This window comes from Oikopleura dioica, chromosome 1 (genome assembly GCF_907165135.1).
Source record: "Oikopleura dioica chromosome 1, OKI2018_I68_1.0, whole genome shotgun sequence".
NCBI classification, from domain to species: domain Eukaryota; kingdom Metazoa; phylum Chordata; class Appendicularia; order Copelata; family Oikopleuridae; genus Oikopleura; species Oikopleura dioica.
Genome location: NC_137291.1, coordinates 2,049,350 through 2,076,130, shown reverse-complemented (window position 1 = coordinate 2,076,130; position 26,781 = coordinate 2,049,350). Strand labels below are relative to the sequence as shown.

General features: G+C 36.3%; 1 protein-coding gene across 1 annotated transcript; it reads left to right on the top strand.

Moving 5' to 3' along the window:
• The first annotated feature begins 721 nt into the window (after positions 1–721).
• LOC145709627 (uncharacterized) lies at positions 722–26,781 on the top strand. Its single transcript, XM_081787315.1, has 10 exons — positions 722–895; positions 6,541–6,621; positions 12,459–12,597; positions 14,254–14,321; positions 20,020–20,077; positions 20,362–20,418; positions 23,375–23,452; positions 25,515–25,670; positions 25,894–25,994; positions 26,497–26,781. The coding sequence occupies exons 1-10, from the start codon at positions 857–859 to the stop codon at positions 26,764–26,766; spliced, it is 1,047 nt and encodes a 348-aa protein (XP_081643441.1). The 5' UTR covers positions 722–856; the 3' UTR covers positions 26,767–26,781.

The following is a 26,781-nucleotide window of genomic DNA, read 5'->3' as shown; positions in this document are numbered from 1 at the left end:
GCCGCCCACGCAAAATTTGTCGAAATTTCTTTGTCGGTTCCAGACGCAATCCCTTCATTTTGAGATTTTTTGGTCATAAATCATTTTAATCAATATAAGATTCAATTCATTGATATATTCATCGGAGGAGTGAGGATGAGTTCGATAAAAGAACCGTTGTCTTAGTCAAAATATCTTGTCGTCTTTGTATTCTTGTTACAATGAACCTTGTTAATACTTACTTTAAATGCCATAAAAGAAACTGAATTTAATTACAAAATATTCCCAAGTAGAAAAATTATTCCTTTCTTTGAGGATTAATTCGTGTCACAAATAATTATTCAAGTGAATTGTTTATTCATGGCTTAAGTACGGAGAAAATTGAAGAGGATTACTCGTCAGTGTGTTCTTTTTTGGTCCGTTTATGCAATCTGATCCTGTTTTGCAACATTTGATAAACTTTTAGAAAGCTTCGAATCTTCCATTTTTTTATTGGAATATGTAATACCGGCGTAATTTTACTTCAATTAAAACAATGCGGTATTCTGAATAGTATAATTCATACTGAATCACCCTTTTACAGAGTCTGAAGTTAGTCATACCGTTATCCTTCTGTGACTTTCATTCTATAACTCTTCTGTTCCATTATTCTCTATTCACGGGAGCGAGGGCGCTCGCGAGCAGCCCTGAGAAATCGCGATCGCGCCGCGGTGAATGCTCCGCTGCGGAAGCCAAGAAAATTTTTTGACATTGAAAGATACGAAAATCGCATAGCTTTCGTTTTTTAAATAACTTTTTTTTTATTTCTGAAATAGAAATATATTTGACTTCCTTTTTGTGACATTTTGATTGAGATATAAAACTATACTCGAGAGATATGAAGATGATCGCAGATGGGTTAAATGAAGAATCAATGGTTCGTAATCGAAAAAAAATTTTTGGTCGGGTTGGGGTTTGGTCAAAATTTTTGTTCGAAAAAATGGATTTATTTTTTTCGGAATTTTTTTGAAAAAATTTTTCAAAAATAATTTTTTTTCTTGAATTATTTTTTTGCTCAAAAATTATAAAATCAATCATTTTCAGAAATTTCAACTCATAATTAGAGAGCCACGACAAAAAATATTTTGTTAATTGACAAATAGCCTATTTAGCTAAATTAGCGAGCTGGCCGCGCCGCGAAAGGCTTCTCAGAATTTTAAATTTCGCTTCAAATTACGTCGATCCGGTAACTTCCGCTGAGCAGATTCGGAATCTTCAATGTCGGTCATTTTCTATGATTCATTTTAGAAAATCTAGGATGATTCGACTTTTTAAGGGATCACCCCCCGATTTTTCAAAACTTTGGCGCGGATCATTATTGCCAATTATTAGATTCCTTGTGTTCTAAGGATCATTTTGATGTATTATAGTACCCATTTACATAAATGCATCCCCAAAATTTTGGCTTTCAAAGTTTGGGAAAATGCATGTAAATTGTACTTTGTGCGAAAATCGCAATTTTTTACGATTTTTCATCGTTATCAAGAGGGGACAAATTTGGGGTTGATCGAAAGCTTAGAATGTCTAGATCACGAATATAATAACCGCACTTGAGTTTTCGACCATTTGTTGGCGCTAGAGAGCATTTAACCACCAAAAAAATGCCCAAAATGGCTCCAAAAAGTTTTACAATTAGAAAATTTTTTTTCACTCAGCCAGTCATGCTGATTCTACCAGAATATTAAGTCTAGGGTCTGAGCTCTCTATAAATGCAAAAAGATCTGTGATTGAATAGCCTCAAAAAAAGGAGATACGATTTGAAAATGGTCTAAAATGGCCATTTTCGTCAACTTTAATCACTTTGACGGCCTCTAATGCATAAGCGAATGTTAGGATATTAAGCTGATTCTAAGCAGGCTTTAAAATGCGCTACTAATCATACTCATAAGTAAGACCAGAAAAAGTAGATACGGGTCAAAGTTCGGGAAATCGGGGGATCCCTTAAATTAACTTTGTTTTTCGAAAATGCCTTTTTATCAAAAAAAGGGAAAATTAAAAAACCACAATTCGAATAAAAAGATACGGAAGAAAATGGGTCCGATAAGTGACCGTTCTCGGTCGGAATATATTCCCACGTTAGTTTTAGGTCGGCTTATGGTCGGGTTCAGGTTGAGCGAAAATCTCCGCCGAGGCGCTCTTTTGGCATTCGAGAGGCCAGAGAAATGCGCCTCGCGGTATTTACACCAAAAAATAGTAGAAAAAGGCCAACTCTAAAAGATCTCTTACTGTATCAAAATCCGGCGAATTTGATGTTTCTAAAAGATTAATCTCAAACTTGAATTCCCAAAAAACTAGAATTTTTACAACCAAAAATAAGGGCATCTCCTCTTTTTCCCATGAACGAGAAAGATTGTTGCCAAAATAATTAACATTAACTTTCGAAAAATTTAATTTATTAATATTTTCTGAATTATGGATAACTTTAATCTTGCGTCCAAATTTTTATTTCATAAAAAAGAAATTCGGAAATAGCTTGGAAAAAACCCTTATTTAACCCCCTTTCTTACCCTTATTAGAGCCTTTACTCTTGACCTAACCTTGAAATAGATTGGCGATACCCTTATTAAAACCTTCTTGACCACAGTTTATGGTTATGCCCTTCCCTTTGATTTGACGGTAAGATTTTGAATACGGGTATCTCAAATCTATTTAAGGGTAAGGTATAGGATATAGGCTCCAATAAGGGTAAGAAAGAGGGTTCACTAAGGGTTCCTCCAAGCTATTTTCGAATTTAGGACCATAGTTCTTAATTAATTCGTTGAGACCCTTAAAAATATCTTTACCCTTAAGTGAACCCCAAAAAGAAAAAATATGTCTGAAGAGATAAGGAAAGGAAAGGGAGATGAACGGGTATCAGCAAGTCAAAAGGGCATCAAATTACGGTCAGTCTTCGCGATTAGCTTGTCCAAGTTTTGATAACTTTCTGGTTTTCTTAGCCACGTGTATAGCGGTCTGAGGATTTTCTCTTTTCGTTTGATGTTTTTCATCCCTTATCAAAATATTGAGGACATATCTATCTTCCAGGGCTGGATAAAACGTGGAGAAGGAGGACAATCTCGCTGCTGCCGATGATTGTTCTTCTTTTTACGGGTCGAAGCGGGAGATTCAGATTCAATTCGCTACAATATGGGTTAAGCAAATTGAATCTGTTACAGCTGGCGATCAGCTTGGATTTAACTCGCTGGCGCATATCTGATTTGACAAGGCTCTTTTTTGCTCAACGAAAATTGAGGAAAATTAAGGGTAGCACAATCTTAAATCTAAAGCCTCAAAAAGTCAATTACTGCTTTTTGGATAGAAATTTTGAATTAAGGACCCCCCCGTCATGTTTGACGATTTTTGGGAATTGATTCTCTGAGTTCTGAGGATCAGTTTTCTCTATTGTAGTAAAATTCTATTTCGACTTTTTGACCCTCAAAATCGACTTTGAAAATCATGATTTTCGGGCTTTTTTAGCTTAAGGGGGTCCCACACGATTTTGAGATTTTTCGAATTCTAATTTTTTCTCTTCAGATTTGAATTCCTCATGAAAAAAGCTGCAAAAAAGGTTCCTAGCTTTTTTCGATTGTATAAGAAAAAAGTATCCAAAATTGACCTTGAAGTTGCGAATTTTGATGCATCTGCATGGAAATTAAAAAATCAACCCATATTTACAGTTGTCTAAGGGTCGTATATGGCATATTTTTAGAAAGGCTATGAGCTCAACTTTCTATTTATGCCCGAAAATATGGGTTTGGGTAATGCCCTAAAGGCAATTCACATGGTCGAAATTTAAAAAATCGTTCATTATTTTGATCGTCTTCATTGCATTATCATTTTTTGGAAATTGAAAAAACTGAGATACGCTTCACTAGATTAGCGTTAGACCTTTCAGAAACCACAGGAAAAAAAATTTTGTTTCCTAAATTTTTGGAGTAAATCTCGGTCAAAAAGTACCCGAAAACGCGATTTTGCGCGAGATGGTTACTTTCTCGGCGCTCTAGCGCCGAATGTGGTTGATTAAAAAAAATTTGAGACACGCTTCACTAGATCTAAGAATGATCTAGTTGAACGAAAAAAGATTTTTGAAAAATCTAAGTCCGTGACGCCGTGAGCGCCGTTTGAAAATGGCTTATTTCGGGAAAATCGTTGGGGACCCCCTTAATTTGCCCATTTTTCGGCCGATCACCAACCTTCAAACACTTTTTCTTTAGTGAAACCCTTAAGATATCATCATAAACTTGATGCGGTGCCCTCGACAAGGGTCTCAGCTAAATTTTCAACATAAAAAAATTTTGATCAGTTAAGGTGATCACAATGATATCACTGTTTGAACAATATTTTCACTTTAAGGAGGGGGTCGACGAGAAAAATTTTTTCGTTTTTTAAAATTTTCGTTTTATTTTTGGATTTCTTATTAAAAAAGGAGCATTTTTGGTCTCCAGCTTTTCGCGGATTTATTAACTTTTTTTAACAAAATTTTCGATTTTGTGTCTGGATTCCGAGATTTTACGAAAGTTAAAAGGTGGTCATATCACCCAAAAATAGTCCTTATCAAATTTTTATGTGCTAGATATTGTTTTTTGATGATTTTTTAATCATTATCAGTAAAAAATTCTGAGTCTCCGCGACTTTGGTAAAATTCCCTATGAAAAATGAGCAAAAATGACGATTTTTAGGAAAATCGGATATATTTAATCTACAGTAAAAAATTTTTCACGATAAGCATCCCTTTTTCATTGTCGCCGCCGTATTTTTAAGGGTTAAAACTTATTTTTAAAACTATTTGATGAAGACAGAAAAATCCCGTTTTTGAGATTTTTTGGTCACGAGTCACCCTCACTTTGACCTAAATTTTACAAAATTTTTTGGAAAAAATTTTTTTTCTCGTTTTCGCCGCTGTATTTTTCAGACCCTTTTCTTTCCACGTAAATAGTCAGAATTTGCCTATCTAAGCAGGTTTTTCCGCATTTTTGGTCACAGAAATCCCGATTCTCGTCGACCTCCCCCTTAACTTATCGTTGCGACACCCTTAAGAGGCCTATAAGCTTGTTTTCCTTCTGGTGCCCTAGAGCAACTATCGGGCTACAAAATAATTCAAAAATATTTCAAAAATCTTAAGGGGATCAACCCGAAAACCGTGTTTGCAAAAGTCATTATAAGATGACGGAGGGGTCCTTAAAATAGCGACACCCTTATTTTATCTCACTGAAATAAGTAAAGACCTTTATCTCCTTCCTTATCGTTGTCCACACCCTTAGGAGAACCCTCTTTTTTATGCCCCTGAAAAATTTGGATTTCGAAAGAATATGATTTTAAATAATTAACCTGCGCAAAACTGCACTTCATTTCTAATTCCAGAGCCGTCGCTAGGTCAAGCACGTTATTAACCCGAAAGCGGGCTACGTAAAATTAACCGCGCTGTGGTTGCAAAAGGTGACAGAATCGGCTCAGTTAGGCTTTGATTTGTGTTCGTGAAACCGGCTTACGAACCAGCTCACCGAATCTTCTCGCGAAAAACGGATTTTCTTTTATCGTGAATGCTCATTATGGCTCATTTTCTCCCTTCTTTTTTTGAAATTCTCCACATAGATACCCTTAAAATAAAATTTTTTTCCGAATAATTTCAAAAACAAAATTTTTCACATTAATCCCTCGGAAAATTAAATTTGAACGTCTCCCATTCTAGTGTTTTGACCATCCTCTCGATTTTTCAAAAGAAACTTCCCACGAAAAAATAATATACAAGCCCTTTTTTGTTATGCAATGTTTAAGGCGACTTATAAAACGTTCTCTTTTTTCAACGATCCGAGGACTTAGGAAAATGTTTGGTGACGAATATAAACCGGACAGCTTTTTCTTTCTTTAGAGCCTTTTTCATATAAACCCCCTTAATCAGCGAATTCGAGAACTAGAGGTCGCGGTCCAGCCCCTGGATTCCACCGTTGGGGCCAGGGAGGAAATACAAACCACAGTCCGTTAGCATAGTATCTTTTGTTGTGGGAACAAGTACTTAGCCATTCTTGACATAGCTCGGTACACGTTATCCTCCTCTTAATTCCCCTTCCTTGACATGAAAAAGAAAATAGACAAATATTAAAAAAGCTGATTGAACAAAAATTGTCTGCTTTTTGATCATTCTGTTTTGTAAAAGAATAGGCGAAAACATGAATTTATCAACAAAAAAAGAAAAAGATATTAAATAAAACGGGAGTATCGCTCCACGGAGGATGTCGGGGAAAAAACTGATAAGGGCAAAACCGAGCTAATATATTTTAGATAACGGCATCTTAGACTTTATTTAATAAATACTTCTTTTTTTATGCAAGAACACTTTTGTTTGTGAGAAAAATGGGCTACCCTATGATAAAACTTAATATTACCCTCTACACCCTTAAGATTTCAAGTAATGTGAAGACTAAAATGTGGCCCACGAAAATCTAAAGAGCAAAAATGGGTTAACTTGTATTAATGATGAATTTTTTTTCGTATTTTTTCAATCAGAAGGAAAAAAAGGGAAAAATTATTAAAATCGATTTTTAGATTTTCCTGAAAGAAATCACGAATCCAACAGATAATGTGGAGATTCAATACTTGGCAACAAACGTCGACCGTCAATTTCAGGTACAGTAATCGAGTCATTAACATATTTTTTGAATATTTTTTATCAAAGTAGCAATTTTGATCACGTTCTAGCGAAAATGCCATATCAAAAAAATAATAACCGACCGGATAAGACTCCGATCTTATCGCTGGAAAAAACGTTGAATTTTTTTTATTGGAAAAATAAAAATTGTGGCCGTTTTTCGCCGAAAACCGTATTTACGAAAATTTTTATAAAATCCAAACTCTTACGCAAAAAAACCGTCAAAATCGTCCATTTGCCGTGGCAAATAGAATTTTTGATTTCTCGAAAAAATAAAATAAAATTTCCGAGGTTCTAATTGCGCTACATGCGCGCATGTCAGATAGCAAAATAATGATTTCAATGGATGATTCTGGGCTCGACAGATTCTTGAGATTGCAGAAATAATTAATTTTTGATTTAAGGATTGCTTCCTCGAATTTTTCTGGCATATAAACGTTTTGTACAAATATTTTTTTATTATAAAAAAAATTTTGAACTTTCAATTTAAATAAGGGGGTACCGGTACGAATCAACAGAAAATTTCGACGAAATTTGCGTGAAAACTTTGAACAAATCAGAAGCCTGAATTCGGCCAACCGGCCAATCAGCAGCTGAGTAGCCACCTACGCAAAATTTTGTCATAATTTATTGGTCTTTTCGTGCTGGTATCCCCTTTTTTATAAAAAAATAAAATGTATAAAAAATATTTATTCAAAAAAATTTATTTTGCCGTGATAAAAAAGATGGAGCCACGTTCTTTCAAACATTCGGTATCTTATTTAAAAACCATTCGAAGAAGCCTCGAGAAAACATCTCTTCCGGATTTTCCCATCGTCAAAAATATCCACGACGTCCGGTCAACCAGGATCTAAAAATATGTTTCTTTACAAAGTTTGTTACTGGCGCTCGAGAAATAAATTTGCAATTCATCAACTTGAGAAAAAAAAACTTGCTGATTTGTGCTTTTTGAAACCAATCTGGGTGAAATCGAGGATCGAGTGAAATTCTAGTGCCACTTCTCGAGAACGAGGACTGGAAACATCTGACAGCAAAAACCACTTTTGGCTTTTTCATTTTATGCTTTTTTCACACGTTCGATTTTCGCTTAAACGCAGCAGGTGGCGATATTGCATTTTCGAATCAAAAAAATTTTGAACCAAAATATACTTTTCTGACATCTGACTTTTCAGAACCCAAAATAACGCAGAAGTTTTTTTGATTAGATTTATTTTGGTAATATAAAGAAGAACGTCTTCTTCGAAATTTTACTTCGTACAGGATTCTGGGTTGCAAACCTGAGCTTAAAACCTGACTCAGGATTTGAGAGAGAAAAATTGATCATTGCGAAGCCGCTTCGCGGCTTTATAATCAAAAAAGCCGCGACGCGGCTTTTCATTCAAGGTCTTTTTGACCCTGACTCAGGTTTTTGACACAGGATCTCGAGATCGGCACGATAAATTTAATCAGGAGATTCTTTTCTGTGAAGTTTGATTGATTTGTTTTCGAAATCGAGAACTTTATTGATCGGCTTACTCAAGCTTACATAAAATCATAATCCAATAATTTTATTTTGTATCTTATATATTATTATTATGTATTATGTAATTATTTTATTTTGATCGACATCCTGGGAGACAAATTGAATTCTCTCCTGATAATTGATCATTTAATTCTACATGTTCGAATCAACCAAACTCATCCCCTGGAAAAAGAGGTTCAAAATAAACCTCCCCCAACAAGATGTACACTTGCAAAATCCTGTCGCAACATGGTGCTCCACACTTGTGGATTTAGGAAACCTAACACGCATGTCGATTTTCTAACGCTTGTCGAGGATGTTCGCTACCCGCACCCGTTCCGCTCATCCTTTTTTTTTTCGTTTTTAGATCGACCTTGAAAAATATTTTTTCTGCCAACTCAAGGATTTTTTATCAAAAAAATCAGATTTCAGAAAAAAAAATTCTCGAAAAAAATTTTTTTTTTTTCAAAATTTTCATCCATTCAAGACTCTTTCCCGAAAAAAAGTTGCATAATTTTATGTTGAACATTTTTTTTTTCTAAAACTAACAGTGTCAAATCAAACGTCAGATTTTCACCGACACGTGTTTCGTAAGAAGGCTTATCGATCATACAAATGTCGCTCTAAAATGACGCTGATCCTTAGGCAACATACCGGTGAAAGCAGACTCAAATCCGGGGTTACGCCGCCACTTAGGCCCTCTAAGCTTGTGATTGGTCGCCGGGTAATCCCGGGTAAAGGCTTGCTTTCACCGGTAGTTCTCTTCAAGATTATCTGAAACCTGGAGATTGAATGTTATTTCACAAAGACGTTTTTGAATTGGGCCTTCAGGAATTCGGAATGGTTCTTTTTGGGAACCCACTTTTGAATTTGCATTTCAAAAAAATAAGGAACTCATCTTAATTTCTCGTCCACGTGAGCGTCCGTTGAAATACGACTCGGATGATTAACATATCCGGAAGCTCATTCGAATTTTCACTTTCCGTCTGACCCCTCTTCTTTTATGTTTTTCCTTGCTTCTGTTGAAAGCTCTTCTTTCTATGCCTTTAGCGTTTTGACACCCATATTTTGGGGGGCGGGCGGCCGCGGGACAAAAGTGAAATTTGTACCGCGGGTACAAATTTTGTACCGCCGGTACAAAAAATGATAATTTTTTTGGCGATAAAAACCGATTTTTACCCAAAATAATGCTCGTTTTCGGACAGAACTCCACCTCAGCTATACCAGTAAGGAGTTTCCTTCAATTCTAGCGCGAAGCGCACACTTTTTCTCGGATTTTATTTTTGGCTTGTACCGGCGGTACAAAAATTTTTGTACCGGCGGTACAAATTTGTAACGGCGGTACAAATTTGTACCGTGGCCGCCCTACACCCCATATTTTTCATCAAAAATTTAAATTATTATTAATTTATTTTCCTAACCGTTGGGTAGGTCCTTAAAGGAGAAAATATCTTCCAGAAATTAACCAGAAAAAATAAGTGTATCACTTCATTAACTTCAGAAACCATAAAATGCGGTAATTTTTCAATAATCCTTTGAGATATCTATCGATGAAATTCCTTCATTCTTCAAAGAAAGCGGTTATTTAAGGGGTTATGTAAAGAATCCAAAATTTCTCTCGCTTCAAATTTTTCTCAAATGTCGAATGTCTGCGCTATTTAAGCCCCACTGTCTTACAACATTTTTTTCATCCGCTTTGTTAAAAATTGAACAACTTTTTCTTAATTTTTCCCCTATTTTTTAAATTTCTTGATCCCGAGAATTTCGGAATAACAATTTTTAGAATGTCATATGGAATCACGTGGCTAACAATATTCCAGTTTGATCCGAATAATTAAATAACAAAGTCTGCCCCAGAAAGAGAATCTAAAATGCAAGCGGTGACTTTTGAGCTCTTTTTTTCATGGAATTTCTAAAAAGATTCCAATTTTATTCATCTAAAAAAGCTCAACCCCTTAACCCTACGCCGCCAAATGTGCCATATATGGCACAAGGGCTTTCCAAAACCCATTTTTCTCTCCGTCATCATTTCGGGTTCTTCCATTTTACTCATTTTCGGGCAATAGTCTGGGCTTGGGTTTGGGTTCATTTTTGAGCTCGGGTTCTGGTTCGAGTTCGGATCTTGGTTAAGGTTCGGGTTCGGCCATTATATGGGGCCTAGGACGACGGAAAAGATGATGTGCCATATATGCCACATTTGGCGGCGGGGGGTGAAATTTTAGTTTGGCGGCGTAAGGTTAATTGCCTGTTCATCAAAATTAAAAAAAAACACGCCGTTGTTAAATAATCATAACTCGCGATATATCGATATAAATCTCCGCTGAAGCCGATCACGTTGTCCCAATTCAGCGATCGCGTGAGCAGCGCGATAAGCCGCTAATTTACTCTGGCCTTAATCTTTGTAAATTGTTTGAAATTCATGATCCGCTCTTGCGACTCGGACAAAATGGCTGCGACCCGATCCGGTCATTTTTGGATTCGTTTTCGTAAACAGCGCTTCATTTTTCTCAAAGCACGATCTAAAAATTAAGGGCGGGAACGATCAAATTTGTAACCAAAAAACTTACTTACATCATGTTTTTTTTTCGAAAGATTTGGAGACTTTTCTTCATGATACCCTTGTTTCTCATGAAAGATAAAATGAAATTGTGGCTTTAAGGACCTCCCCCTCGCTTTCGATTTTGCGGAAACCGTTGCGGGGGTCCTGAATAAAAAAAACCTTAAAAAAGGCAAAGCCGCGCTTTGCGCGGCTTTTTCTCTGTGCTCGAAGCCGCAAGCGGCTTCTCGCTTTAATTTTGATGTAAAACTAGAATTTTTGTTGCGTAAAAAATGAGTTCGGAAGAATTTCTTTTACAGAAGAAATCGCCTTTTGAAGTTTTGTTTCGACTCGAAACTTTTCCGCAGCTGGATTTATGATATTACCAGGGGACTGGCGCTGAAGTGTTCTAATAAACCCAGATAGTAAAAGAAGGAAAATAAATACCCCACCTGCTGAGTCGATAAGGGCTTAAGTTAACTCCCGCCCGATAAGCGAGACGGGTGCGATATCAAGACAACTCAGCCCGCTCTGAGCCAACGAGGAATAATAAATTTGAGAATTTTCGGTAATTTCGTGTTTTTACAGTGACACCCTTAAAATTTTTTTTTGCCAGGATCGCCGGGCTCCGCGGTAATTGTTTTCTTTGAAAAAAAAAATTAGAAATGCCACAGACGCTAGCTTTTTTCAAGTTTGTGTAATTATGGTAACATGCGAAATTTGCATAACGTCATCCTGCGCCTAAATGCCGTGTTGTGACATGATTTCAAAACATGGCGAAAACTCACACATACAACGTGCTTTCAGAAGCAAGCGTTAGTTCTGAGCTAACAGTACTTGGAGGGGCTTACTGCGTTGAACAAGTCGAATCGTTTTTCGAGTCGAAAAGTCGCTTGCGGCTTCGAGCAAAATGATAAAGAAGCCGCGCGCGGTGCGGCTATTATTTTGTATCTTAAAGCCGCAAGCGGCTTCTCGATTTTTTGACGGATAAAAACGGCGCTAGAATCTTTCCTGAATCAAGAAACTCGATCTATAAGCCGTCGAGTGGGGGTTTATTCTGATATGGTTTCACGTAAGAAAACTTGCGGTGGCAATATTATGCAAGAAATCGCCTTTTCCCTATCCACGGGCGCAGATGATCCCTATCGCCATCCGGTATAAATTTGGACGATTCTAGAGACGCTTGATCCGATTTTTGCGGCGCGAATGAGGAATCTGGCTTTTCATCATAGAATCCTCTTATACTGTAAAAACGATGCAGTATCATGGTAGAGCAAACTGATTTAAGGGTGTCAACATCGATAGAGTTAGGGTGAAAATCGATGTTGACACCCTTAACAGTAAATTTTTAAAAATCAAGAGTTTTTTTCTTGAGTATTTTTTCACGCTACTTTAAGGGTCTCCCTCTCGAAAGAGGGCCTCTTGAATGGTAGAAAATATTTAAGCGGAACTGGTAAACAAGGAGGAAAAGTGTGAATTTCACGAAAGCACTTTTCTAATCTTGAAATTCGCGAAGTGTCCCGCTGCGAATATCTGACATGCCACAGGGTGGTGGAGATAGACTTGAGAAAACGTCTCGTATTCTGGTTTTATGAGAGCGTGATTAGAGCTTTATCGAATTTTCGAGAGCGTGGTCATTTTTCGAATTTGAAAAAATGGAGAAAATTCCTTGTTGACACCCTTAATTTTATGTTGTTTTTTTGGCATTTTCTGTGAACAGAATTTATTTTAATAAGAAAATTGAATTTAAAAATTGGTTGAATAATAACGCTTTTTAGGATAAAGAAGGCATGGGCTGGATTTCTCACGTGATTGCGAATTCGACTCGGCCACTGCACGTTCTGCGTCACCTGATCCCGTTCGGATTTCCGGTCAACTTAGCCGATAATAATGGAGCGATGCCGCTACATTACACAGGTAACAATTTATTTCATAATTTTCTGTGAAAACGAGAAGTACTTTAAGGGGGTTACATCCACAATATTCTTAAGCGGGTAGCCTCCGAAGTTTTTCTCGAAAACCGAAGATTTTCTTCTATTTTAAGGGCTTTAGGGCCCTATTTCCGGCCCCTTGGCCATTTTTGTCCCTTTTGATCGAAATAGGTTAAATTCTCGAGAATAAATATGGGCCGGTTTAATTGTTCTCGAAAAAGGAGCTCAGCATGGGTATTTTCGCGAAAACTTTATGCAAGAATCCAATTTTCGCTAATCCACTAGTCCCATTCCTCTTTAGCTCTGCGCCGTTTTGAGTGGCCCCAAATGACCAAAACAAACTTTTGAGCGTTTCAAGGGGAGCTTAGAACTTGAAGGGCGCTTGCCAGAACGTGATCTCGAAATTATGAAATTATCAGAAGACAAAATCTGAAAGATTCCGACGTCACTAGAATAACAAGGAGTTCGAGGGACAAAAATAAACTTTTTCGCGGTTTACAGCCTTAAAAGCTCGGCTCAAAAATTTGAATTGAAAACCAAAGTCTGGTCTTTTCAATGAAAAGCCGCATTGCGGCTTTTTTTACAAATGAAGCCGCGCGGCGGCTTTTTTGTTTACGAGGCCAGCGGAAAATACAGGACTCGGCTTATTAAAATTAGGTCTGAATTAGATTTTCGCGAAGCCGCTACGCGGCTTATTTATTAAAAAAGCCGCTGCGCGGCTTTTGATTTTAGTTTTTCAGGATTCTGATTCGATGGAGCATTTACTAGTTTTCTCCTTTACTTGAGAAAAACTTTCGTGTTTGTTGAGAAGTTCTAGCGAAAGAGAGAGAGAGAATGCGGAGGAGGCTATCTCAGGAGTGTTTTTTTGTTTATACCGTATTTTGACAAGTAAGAGATTAGATAAGCGATTAGCGCACGTTGTAAAACAGCGCGTATTGAGCATTTTCGCCGGCTTAGGTCGGCTTTCTTTCGCGAGTGCTATCAAAACGACAATTTGAGATAGAGCCCCTCTGCAATTCACAAACAACATCACAAAATAGAAGTAATTCGCCTACTTGAACCCGACAACAGTCTCCCAGCCAAAGAATATTATCATATTGTATTTTCTGACACGAAAATTGACAGAACATGAGCAACTCTAAGGGTATCTTGGTCGAGTTGGCAACTTCTATTTTCTGTAGATTTTTTTCTGGACCTATTTTTCGAACTGATTTTTAGGTTTTTGGAAAAAGAAAGTTCGGGCCCAGGGCCCGCTTTTTGCCAGGGTTCGAGGGGCCAGGATGTTCCTGACACCCTTCAAAATCGATTTCAAAAATAGGCGCAGAAAAAAATCCCCAGAAAAAAGGAGCATAGAGCAGAAAACTTCAGTTTCAGAGGAACAAAAAACTTCATAATGGCCGCTTTGTTTACCCATATTTTAGCTAGTTGCCAACTTTGACGGGCTTGATTTTCTTGAAAAACTTGACCAACCGTCAAAAACCTCTGACAAAAATGAGATCTTACTCAGATCTTACAAGAGAGCCATTTTTAGCATTTCTAGCATTTGTCATTTCTCAGGAAAAAACCGTTAAAGTCGGCCATTTTGACCTAGATTCCCTTAAAAAAAGATCAAAAGTCAATTTGATTGTCATCATTTTTTTAGTGAAAAACTGTAAAATCGAAGAAGACAAGCTTGGAATCATCCTCATCCTCCTCGCAAATGGTGCAAAGGTACTTAAGGATATAGCCTATGAAATCGAACTTTCATAGCGCCTAAATGCGACGTCGGATCATCTTATTTCAAAAACAATACTGTCTAAAAATGTATGCAGAACTCGATTCTGGTACTTGCTTAAAAATTTTCATTCGAATTTTTCTCTGTAGAGCGTTTTAAAAGCTTACGATCGCGATTTCTCGAAATAGTTGCATTTAATCGGTCGAGTTTTTTTGATAGAAAAGTAATCTAGACCCTTATCTACAATATTGTGGGTTCGGTTTTCTCTTATCCCGACAAAAACCGATTTTAGAGCCATTTCGGTGAGGCTTCCTCGGCGCGTGAATAGTGTAAAAAGCGCTGCGCTGGGTGCTCAATCTCTCGACTCCTCTTTCCCGAGAGAGTCTGCGCGTTTGAAATAGCGCTCTGATTGGTTGAACCCAAAAAAGCGCGCATGGAAGAAAAACAGGAGTAAGAAAGAGGAAAACACTAGAATGAAAATTTGGCCGAGTTTGAGGATTTTTCAGCCACAATATTTTAGTTAAGCACTTTGCTAATGCAGTCATTGGTTTAGTTTTAGCGATATAATGTAAATATTTCGAGAAATCGCGATCGTAAGATTTCAAAACGCTCTACAGAGAAAAATTAACATGGAATTTTTTAATAAAATACCAGAATCGAGTTCTGCATACATTTTTAGATAGGATTGTTTTTGAAATAAAATGATCCGACGTCGCATTTAGGCGCTATGAAAGTTCAATTTCATAGGCTATATCCTTAAAAAACGACATAGAACGTGGGTTGTCATTATAAGCAGAAAATTATATGCACCGTTTACAGCAAAAGCGGTGGACCTTTGTCGGGCACTTCAAAGATCACTTTGCGGACTATGGTTAACCACGTTGAGCGCGTTAGACTCACTAATGCTGAGAGACATGGACTGTTTGTTTTTTTGGATGGAGAATTAGGTGCTTCTTGAGACTCTCAAGTTGAGAGGGAGGATCTGAAATATGGATAATTAAGGGGATGCATCGTAAAAGCGATTTCTCAATCTTATGATGTCTACGGCATTAACAAAGTGATGCTCTTATTTATTCAAAAAATTATGGTCGTTCAAGAGCTGCTTACAGTGAAAACCCAAAATTTGCCCACCCAAAATTTGGCCGCTTTTTGTCTAAAACTGCCTTTTTTGGAACCTGAAATCAACCCAAAATTTGGCCGCTTTTTCAAAAATAGAAAATTTTTCACCAGAATTGGGACCAAATGAGGCTATTTCTGATAATTTTTAGGTTTTTTAAAGCGTTTTAATGACTAAATTCTCATGAGAATGTCTTTAAGGGGGAGGTCGTCAATATCGGGGTTGCTCTTGACCAAAAAAGCGGGAAAACCTGATTGGATAGAAAAAAATCAAATTGTTAGGGGATAAGAAAAGGGTTGTTTAATTCGACCGGCGCAAACGAGAAAAAATATTGGCCAGAAAAAATCGGTCAAAAATGCCGCCAAAGTAAGGCCATATCGCGAAAATTCACCAAAAATGGTCATTTTTTTCACAAATTCCTCGATTTTACCCCCTAAAACTTATTTTTATATAATAATTTTAGGCTCAACAGACTCGTCAGGACCTGTAGATTCCAAAAATATATGATTCATATGGGCACTATATGTACAAGTGGGATTTTGATCAGCCCTGAAAATCCATATTGACGACCCCCCTCTTAAACAAGCAAAAATTTGAATAAAATTCATAAAAATTAACAAAATCATGCCGATTTTAGAAAATTTTGAGTCTTTGCTTTTTGAAGGGGAAGCTTGGCTACCCGCCAAAAAACCCAAAATTTGGCCGCTTTTTTCGGGAATTTACATCTGAAAACCGGCCAATTTTTGGGTTTTTACTGTATATGATAAAAGTTATATCTTATGTTAAAGGATTACATCCTCAAAATGAGTGTACGACCGTGTTTATTTGAAGTTTTCGACAGGAAAATCATAATTTCAGGATAGAATTTATACACTCTTCTTCTGATTCTAGTCATTTAAGGAAAAAATTAATCATGAAAAGATATTAAGTTTATTGAGTACAAAAAGGGACAAGTACTCTTTGGTCTTTCCAGTGCGATGGAGCATTGCTTGAGCAAATTGGAACTAATAAAGTTTCATTTCAAAAGTAATCGTTAAAATTCGTTATGCGGCTGGCCTCTGGAGTGCTGCTGACTTAAATCTTGCTTCATTTTGAAAATGATGCCTTAAAAAAATTGTTCTTTTTATGCACAAATTGCATTAGCGCCATCTTTAAACATCTGCACTGGAAATCAAATCCAGCTGCGGATAGCTACCTCTATCCCAGCTTGTCTCAAGAAAATGGAAAACAGCTGGAATTCTTTCAAAAAATTTCGAACAAAAATTAAGGGTATCCCTTCGTAATTTCTTTAAATTTACAATCCCCTTATCTTGAGCCACTGGAATTAGTGATGATATAAGCGAGTTGTTATGAAAAAAGCGTTGCATGAGTTTCTAGTCGGTGCATATTTATCCTATCAGTTCAAGAGCAAAGCCACGCAAATGACGCTATTTGGCTCAATTCTAGAGCTCCTGGGTAAGTCGACACATTCGCGATACTTGTCATGCTTTATGAGACGACGCTACGATTTGAATGGCTAATGAGCTCCAAAATTGCATAACCAACCTCATAATAGCGAACCCGCTGAGGGTTCCTTTTTTGATTGAGCTATTTTCAATTATGCTAAATTTGGGTTTCGACTAATTGAACGGTCGGGATTTTATGCGATTGATAATTGAAGATTTTTCCGAAAAAAAAATCGAAAAAGACAAAAAAATGATTAAAAGTTCGATTATTTTAAAGATTTTTTCTGTTCTTAATTTTGATTGGTCTACCGACTAACAGCGAGAGTCTGATTGGTGGAGGATTTTTCACTGATAAAATCGCTGCTTTTGAGCTTTCTAGACCATTTTTTTAACCATCAGCCTTTACAAGCACCCCTCTTTCAAGAAATAATTTTATGCAACAGATCGATTTTTTCAATACAGTATTTATTTTAACAAGAAAAGTTTATTATTAATAAGCAATGCTAGATTTTAGGCTCGCATCATATTATACATGTAAAGTTTTCTCCGCAAATTTTTCTTCAGCATTTTTGGTTTCGCGATCTTTTTTGATTCGACAAAAGATTTCACGTTTTCTGATTGGCTATCGTCTACGGATGCGGCGTACTTTCGAAGCTGTCTGTAATAACTATTCAAGTTGAAGCCTCTTTTCTCCATTTTTGCTTGATAATGGCCATTGACATTGTTTCCTAGTCGATTGTAGCCGATCAAATCGGCACTAGAAAGCGCTATTAAAACAATGAATTTGAATATATTCATATTTTCTGATTAATTTGATTGTTTGTGATTCTGATTGTGATTCCGACAAGTACCGGGTCGAAATTAAATAGTTAATCTTACACAAAGTTTTGTAACATGCAGTAACCTTCTTTTTTCCACGACTAAGAGGATAATTATTGTATTCGGAACGCAATGGGAATTCTTCACTGGAGGGCGCAGTTTGACCATTTTGCCGGCATGGGAATGAATTCTATTCTGAAAAAAATATATATAAAAATATTAAAGTGAACGTTTTATTATAGAAAATTAAGCAGTTTTATTATAGTCTATAATTTATAGAAAAAATTATAATGAAGAAAAATTGATAATTGATGCATTTTTGAGTAGAATAAATCAATGAAGTGGAACGTGTATTCGTTTCAATTATAGAAGAAGCATCATTTTTTCTTGGAAAATTATTTATGGATCAACGAGGAATGAAGAGGAGCTTATTTTTGGTGATCAAGGTTAAATCAATACCTAAATAAAGATCTTCACGAGAACTTTCGAGTTGTTTTTCCATCATTTTCATCATGATTTGGCATTAATTTCAATTTTTTCATCAAAAAGAAAATAAAAATTTCAAGTCGAAATTTTTCACATTTTCGGAATTTTTGATTTTCAAAAATTTTTTGGGCTCTTCTTTTTATCGAAAATTCTAGCGTATCTAAGATCAGTCGATATCAAAAGAACCCAAAGATCTTGAAGCAACTAAAAACTATCATCAGAAAACGAAACGTTGTTTTCTTGAATAACTGTGCTCTCTTCCGTCAAAACTGCTGTTTACCCGGGCTCGTGGCTGATCCTTTCTTACGTCCTCGCTTAGCAATTTGAAAATATAGGCTTGACACGCGTCGTTTTCTTCGTCTTTTTTTGCGCGAAATTTTTTTGTTGATGAAAATTTTGCTCGGAAATTTTGAACAAAAATTCAATTGTGAACGAAAGCGTGTCGAAACGCGTTATTTCTCGAGTGGATGCACCTGGGTCAGTGGACGGGCATGAACATTTCTAATTTATGCGGTAGAAACCCCTTCTTACTTCTTTGTTGCAGAAAAGAATTATTTTTAGGGGATTCAAGACGTGGAAGAAAATTGCTTTTACGTGGAAAATGGAGAAAGAAATTCATTTATATAATTACAAAATCGTTCTTTTTACTTAAATTTCATGTCACGAAAAATTTTGTCGCTCGAAAGTTGTCGCTTGCAAATTGTCGCTCGAAAGTTTTCGCTCGAAAACTGTCGCTCTTAAATTGTCGCTCGAAAATCATCGCTCGAAATAATCGCTCGAAAAATGTCGTTCGAAAATTGTCGTTCGAAAATTGTCGCTCGAAATTTGTCGCTCAAAAATTGTCGCTTGAATATTGTCGCTCAAAAATTGTCGCTTAACGACAGAAATTCAGATGTTATTTTTGAAGAAAAAATCTCTTATGCATTTGTTATATACTCATTATGATAAGGGACAACACAAGCTCCCTTACATCACGATTAATATAGTTATTTTTCTACTAAAACAAGATGATATCTGCTATCTTTCTATTTAAAGTATGATGCTCATTGTTTCTTCTTTTTTTAGACAAAGTCGGTGTTCAAAAAATACTTATATTATCGATCCGATAGTCTGATGTTTATCAGTTACTTTTTTAGAAGTTTTTATGACGATGTTCGTTTATTACTTTTAGAAAATTATGGCTTTCCCGCCATTTTTGGATCTGTATATGTTTTGAACATTCGCTGCCCTGATTTTTTCATCTGATTTCAAAAATAATCACCCTAACATGATAAGGAGTGCTAGCTGGCGCCTTCCAAAGTGTTTGCTTTGATATCACATTCGGCTCCATTTCGTTTCGCCCAAAACACCTAAGCTTTGGATAACTCAAGCTACGAGGAAGTGGAAAGTGTCAATCCAATTTCGGTCATTTTTTCGCAGCTCACACTCTTTTCATCTTTACGCGAAGGATTAGCCTGGATTCAACGTTTCGAGACAAAATGAGCAATTTTTTTCGAAAAATTTTTACCAAAAATCTTCTTTTTTTTCGACAAATTTTTTTTTTGCCGAAAAAATAAGGATTTAAAACAGAAAGGTCTTTGAAAAACCTGATTGGCTCAAAAATGTCATCAAGATTTCTGATTGGCTAAAAATTTGTCATCAAAAAACTGTCAAAAATGAGCCCTCTATGCATCAAAAACGGTCTAAAAACAGTTCATAAGCAATAATCAATCCCCTTGGAAATCGTATAAGTCAACCTTTTCCACTCAAAATTGCTCAAAATGTCAGCGCTTTGCTAAAAAACGCTTGCGACAGGAAATTAACCCATGTTCTTATGCAATTTTTCAGGTCGATGCGAAAACTTCTGATGAAAGTATGACAGCCCTGATGATGGCCTGCTGCTTAGGTAAGAATCAAAAATGAAAATTAAATCATCCTCTAGCGGGCATTAAATTTCTTAAATTGAATAATGCAAAGAATTTTATAGTAAAAAAATCATCGTCATAAATTCACGGCTTATTCTATAAATAAGTTTATTTTCCGAATAATGCCTGAAAAAAAAGGTTAAAGGATGAGTTATCAAATGAATGATAATCATAAAATAATAAGCCAGAGTTTCATACTTTCGTAAATCAACGGAGGATAATGGGTGATGGTTTTATTGTATTTTGACGAAATTGGATTATTCAGGTGATGTCCAATCTGCGGAATTGCTACTTGCTCGGGGAGCGTCAATCCACGCCACAGCTTTGGAGTCACAAATCATTTGCATTTTCAGATTTTTTTGCAGGAATATTGTTCTAGGGAAAGCTAAATTTTTGCATGCAAGAATGAATACATTGAATATTTTGGGCAATTACATCCGGTAACGCCCTTTTCATCAACACAAGGAAATTATCCCTTTTCGGAGTGCCTTTAATTCTTAACCCGGCTTTTAATTTAACCCTTGCGCTTTGGGTGGAATATCAAAGTTTAATTCGCGCCACGCAAGTCTCTAATCCCTTTTTGATGAAGCTTCTAGTCTGACGTAGAAAATCTAATTTTGGAAAATTAAATGAAAAAAAATATTTCTTGACTCAAAAATAAAAAATCGCTTCGGTATCAAAAACACACAAGAGTGAGCAATGGCAGGGCCCTTAATCTCAAAATTGATAACAGCGACTTTTCGTTTCTGGCAACAAAGAAACCCGCGTGGAACGGAAATAACTTCTCGTTATCCAAAAAAACTAAAGTTGCCGCTCGGCAGAGAATTTTCGGGGAACCAGCGAACTCGTGCATAACCCGTTATGAGATGAGCTCATACGGAAGCTGGAGTAAATACAGTGGCTCAAGGCTAATTTCTCATAACTTTCTTTTTCGGTAGAAAAATGGCCAAAAATACTTCTAAAAGCGACATTATATAATACCCACTTTCTGAAAATGCAGAAACCTTATTTTCTCACACAACAATAGGCAGGTTTGCCTCAATGGACAAGTATGTGAATACCTAAAACGTACAAATTATCAGTCTCTTCGGGCTTAAGTAAAAGGGCACCAGGCAATCTGGCACCGACTGTCTTTTTCTTCCGCAAGTTTTTTTCACTGAAAATTGCCAGAAATGAGAGAACCTTGATCTTTTTGATGTTTTTATGATACGACAAACTCACTTCGCCCATGAATTTTTTTATATAAAAATATTGAGTTTATAGATTTATAGATAATAAATGACATCAATCATTTCTTTGTTCAGCGTTTTTTTACGTTATTTATTACTGTTATAAAAGTTTTTTACATAAAGTTGGCGTAAAATAGAGTCTGGTTCGTTTATTCTATTTTTGTCTTAATAAAAATCAATTTATAATCGACCATTATGACATATTCTAGCAGCTTAGAGGAAATTACAGGATGAATAATCTCAAAAACGGGATGTCCCAAAGACAGATATTTCTTTGATGGCATAATTTGGTATTCGCTTCGTTATTTAAAATCAACAAATGACATCAGATCTAATTAATGACCATAATCAAAATGATCACATTAATTCACTTCAAACGAATCTTAATAAAAAGTACATACTCGCATAAATGTGGCAAATGCGTACATCAATTCAGTAATAACCCGATAAACTAATCCATCAAAACATTCCCCCGAAACTCGCTCCAGATTTAACCGCAGATCAAAATTTCCGTGACTGGGAAAATCCGTGTTCTCGAAACAAACGAAGCGGTGAGAAAAAATTTCAGAAAATCTAAACGCAACTGAACAAGGGCAGGTTTTTCTAAACTAACTTTCTTGCTTTTTCCCCCTGATAATTTATTACGCTCTTTGTAAATATTTTGACTTTGTTGAATTATGACAATTACTCCTTGGATTATTCGAACCCCGATTTTGACGGGTGAAAATAATAAACTTGATTTTTTTTCTTGGTAAGATATAACAGCAAGCCGCTCGCGGCTCAAAAAAAAAAGCCGCGATTTTCATTATAAGATCGATTTTGAGGAGCATTTTTAATACGGTGACACCCTTATTTTTTTTTTCAACAATATAAGCCGCGCTTAGCGCGGCTTTTTTGATGTCGGTCTCGAAGCCGCAAGCGGCTTTTCGACACCAACTTTTTTTTTAAAGATTGAAAATAAGGGTGTCATCGCCTTAAAATCGACCCTAAAATCTGATATTTTTGTGAGAAAAAAGGGTCGAAAAAGTTTGTTTCTGAGAAAGTTTCCGTCATTTCTTTTGAAGCGTCAAGTCCAAGAACTCTGTTCTAATTTTGCGGGCACTTTTAAGAATCGACCCGCTCGGGGAATATTTCAAGACATGAATTCTTCCTTGTCGAGTTTTAATTGAAAACGAAGACGTGAATTTAAAATTTCAAAGATCTCAATTTTGCAAACTTAGTCAATAATTTTAAGAAGCACAAACACTAGAATTTTTAGAAGTCACCTGTTTCGTTACAGATAAAACGCTCAACGAAATCCTCTTTTCCAACCATAGCACTTTGAGCAATCCACTTATACGCAAGCATCCAAAAACAATAACCCGCTCTCTCGACACTCAAAATGTTACGCAGGTTGTTTAGAAAGAAATTTTCGATATTTTTTTTGGTTAAAGAAAGATGCATATGTTGACTCCGTCAAAGCTTGGTTTCAAATTTTAAAAAAGGTAAGAACAAAAAATATTAGTTTTTCAGCCAATAAGAACCTGAATTGCTTGCAACGGAAATTTTATAAAGTTTCGAGCTGGATTCGAGCTTGATTCCGAGCTAGATTCGAGCTAGATTTCGAGCTGGATTCGAGCTAGATTTGAGCTAGATTCGGGCTAGATTTGATCAAAGTTTCGAGCTAGATTCGAGCGAGATTTAAGCTGGATTCGAGCTAGATTCGAGCTAGATTCGAGCTAGATTTCGAGCAGAAATTTTTGCCCTGGCTTTTATCGGCCGCTTATTGGCTAGTTGGATAGATACAGGCTTCTTATTGGCTGTGAAAATTAATCAAAATCTTCGCACTGTACTATTATTTTTTTTTATTTTTCAACACAACTAACCATATTTTCAGACATAAAAAGTAGTCCCTCCTCAGCGGACTCGAGCTTCTGTAAATTTTGAAAAGGCGTGAAAAGCCACCACGAAAAATGAACTCAATTATTCGCGTAGCGGTAGTTTTTAGAGCACGCACAGAAATTTTCTTAATTCGGTAAGTTGTTCAATTTTTTTTGAAACCGGCGAAAGATCGATACGGAAATTCCTGCCTTCATCTTGCTTCCCGTCATCTCAGATGCCAAATGGTCCAGTTTCTGCTCTACAGAGGTAAGAAATCCCAAAAATAAACGAAAATATACAGTTTTAAAAAATGAAAGCCGCAAAACGCAAAAACGAACAAGGTGTGGTTTACAAGTTTACGTGAAAAAGAATGCCCGCTCAAATTTCTTGCATCTTTTACGCTCCTTCTAAGAGTAATTTAAAACCCCCGTTTCGTTGCTTGACGAAAAATCCCCACCCTTATTGCACAAGCAGAAATTATACCTTTCTCATTCAATCTTGTTAATTTTGGAAAATACGAAAATAGAACTTTTTCAAGTTTTTTTTTCTTTTTGGATATTTTAAAAACATCGAGATCCCAAAATAAATGAGTTGCTAAAGTATCAAGAATTTAAGGGGGAGGTGTCTGGAACCGACAAAAAAATTTCGACAAATTTTGCGTGGAATCAGAAGCCTGCATTTTGCAAACCGGCCAATCAGCAGCCGAGTAGCCGCCCACGCAAAATTTGTCGAAATTTTTTGTCGGCTCCAGACATCATCCCAATTTAAATGTACTACCTTCGATTTTTTAAATATAAAAAAAACTGACATTTTTTGGTAATTTTCTGCCGTATTTGATCCGTTATCGGAAACTTTTCCAATTTATGATTGATTAAAATTTTTTCAATCAGGAAAAAAGATAAGAGGAAAAACGAAAATCATAATTTTTATCTTATCGATCAAAAATTCAGAGAGGAATTTCTTCTTTGAGCTTCAATACATGCCCCGGAAAAAGCCCTAGAATTTTGAATTGAGCTGTATTTCTATTGAATTTTCAATTCAGGTGAATTCAGTTTTCCCCTTTCTACAAAATTCTAGTGAAAAATTTCGGCTCATGAGTTTCAATTTTTCTTCTAAAAATCGTCTTAAATCGACACCTCATCGTTTATTTTTTGGAGCATTTTAGTTGGTTGTTGACGGAATCGTGTTGCAGCGACCTGTCTAATTAATTTTGATAAATTGAATGTAGCTCTAGAATTCTGAGCTGGAAACGAACCCCGTGAAAGCGGCGAATCATGTTTGAAAATCGAAAATTGGATGATTTTCTTTCTGCGGTTTGTCGAAAATTCCGCCACTTTCTAAAACCATTTTTCCGGACAAAGCAAAATTGATGATTTCGAAAGAATTTCACAAAGATTGCCAGGAAAGTGTTCTTTTTTATTGAGAAGCTGTGGCAGGTGAACTTTCCGCAGGTCGGATAATCCGGCTTGGCGATCTTCTGCGGACGCATTAGATTTCGCTTTCATAGGATCAGCGCGATGCTAATTGACTCGCGACAATTTTCAACGAGCAACTGGGCTTTGAGGTTTTTTAGAATTTTTCTTCGCTGAAAATAGAGCTGATTTTCTAACACATTTTTAAAAGCATTCTTCTTTGCAGAAAAGTGGCTTTATTTCTTCATAAATTTACATTCATGTTAAGATTTAAAGAATAAATCTTCATGAAAAGATTCATTTTTTGACGAAAAACTACGTTAAGGACCCCCCCCCCGATAAGAATTGTGAAAATCGGCCTTCTAGGAGCAAGGTTCTTTCCGAAAGTATCGAAGATACACCCTTAATTTTAATAGAAACTTTTAGATCAAACCCTTGACTAAAACCAGTCCACAAATGATGATCATTTGATTTCAAACTTAAGGATATACAGGCCGTTAAAGGTCAGGTTGCTAGGAGCAAGCTTTTCTTGGGTTATTTATTGTGACATACGGTACCGTATATCCTTAATTTTTTAATTTTCAAAATTTTATAACGCAAAATTATCGAACTGACTAATCAGATTAGTTGATAACTCGTTTTTTGATAACCAAAATCTGCAATTTTTAATCCGCAACAGACCAAAAACAGACTCTGAAAAGAACAAGAACGGCTTCATAATCCAGTAGATAATCCGTATCACGTTTTCTTATATCAATATCGGGTTCGATTTCTGCCCCCCCTTTTTACAGCAAGCTCAAAAAATAGAAAAAAAAAGGAAAAAAAAACGTGAAAAGCAAAAATAAATGAAAGAAAAAATTCTCGAGGCGGCGGGCCGTCAAAATAAATGATAAATTGTTCACGGAATATTGTTTTAGGTTTGACAGCGAATTGTCGAAATGTCAAAAGCCAGTCGCCATCGGAAGTAGTAGGCGAAGCAGCCGCGGCAAAAGACGTCAAGAAGGTCAAACGAATTCGACGAGTCTTGAAGGAAAACGCAATTCTGCAGAAACAGCTCGCGCAAAATTACAAAGGTGTCTCTTTAGATCTCATTTTTGTATGTAAAAATTTCAGAAAAAATTTTCGGCCAATAAAAATTCATTTTCAGCTCTGAAAAAATCAAAAGCCTTCGAAATGACTTTCGACCAATCAGAATTTCTCTTTATCGTCGCCAACCAATAAAAAATCGAATTTTTATTTCAATAAAATAAAAAATAAAATTTATACAAAAACTTATTTCTGACTCTTTGTTTTCAGAAAAACTTCGCGCCGAGCGAAAAGAACGCGAAAGCTTGGAATCTCTTTCCACAAAATCAAAATGGGAATTTACCTGCGAAGAATTTCTCCATTCTCTTGAGGTTTGTCATAGTCACTCTTTATCGTTCCGCATGTTGTATTTTTTGAAAATGAAAACACCATAAAGATGAAATCCATTGTCTCAAGTGGCTTTTAGTTATTGTTATCATAATTGAGAATTCAAATAAAATTTTGAAATTTTCGCGTTTGACTTGCGAACTCGTTTTACAGATTAAATAAGCTCCGAAAATGACCACATAAAATATCAAAAATTTGCACGAAAAAGTAGCTCCTTGGGTAATTTAGGAAGATGGCTCAGCTGATTTCACGGCGCTTTGTCGAAAAACGGTCTAATTGCGTGACCGCGGTGCACCGGGCAGTGGACCGCACAAATTTCATAACCAACTCACTAAAGGGTTCAGCAAATTAATCGAACGACGCGCAAGACCCTCGTTAAGGCGCTCAACGAGATATACTTAAAAACACATTTTTTTTCTCTTTCCTAAAAATATTTTAATCCGGTCAATTTTTTAGAAAGACGCTGTTTTCAATCATTTTTTTCAGGGAATTTTATGCGGCGTGAGCCACAGCGTCAAAGAGGGCGATTTCTCGGACCGCAGCAGCTCCTCGCAATCCTCAAATTCGCACACTGGCCTACGAACCACAACTACAACCAGCTCGATCGTCACTACAGATCCCGCTAAGGAACGGATTACACCTTTCTTTTCGCCAAAAAATGAGAGTTTCGAAGATCAAGTTTTATCAAGAACCCGCTCAAAACTCTTCGAGTGTCTGAAAAGTGGTACTTCTTTGATTGAAAGAAATAATTCTTGATTGATGAACAGAATT

Bases quoted from the DNA above. Each gene is read 5' to 3' on its own strand.
- LOC145709627 (XM_081787315.1), top strand. From the start codon at position 857: ATGAAGATGATCGCAGATGGGTTAAATGAAGAATCAATG. The intron at 6,622-12,458 runs GTACAGTAATCG...AACGCTTTTTAG, and splicing joins ACGTCGACCGTCAATTTCAG to GATAAAGAAGGCATGGGCTG. The intron at 23,453-25,514 runs GTAAGAAATCCC...ATATTGTTTTAG, and splicing joins CCAGTTTCTGCTCTACAGAG to GTTTGACAGCGAATTGTCGA.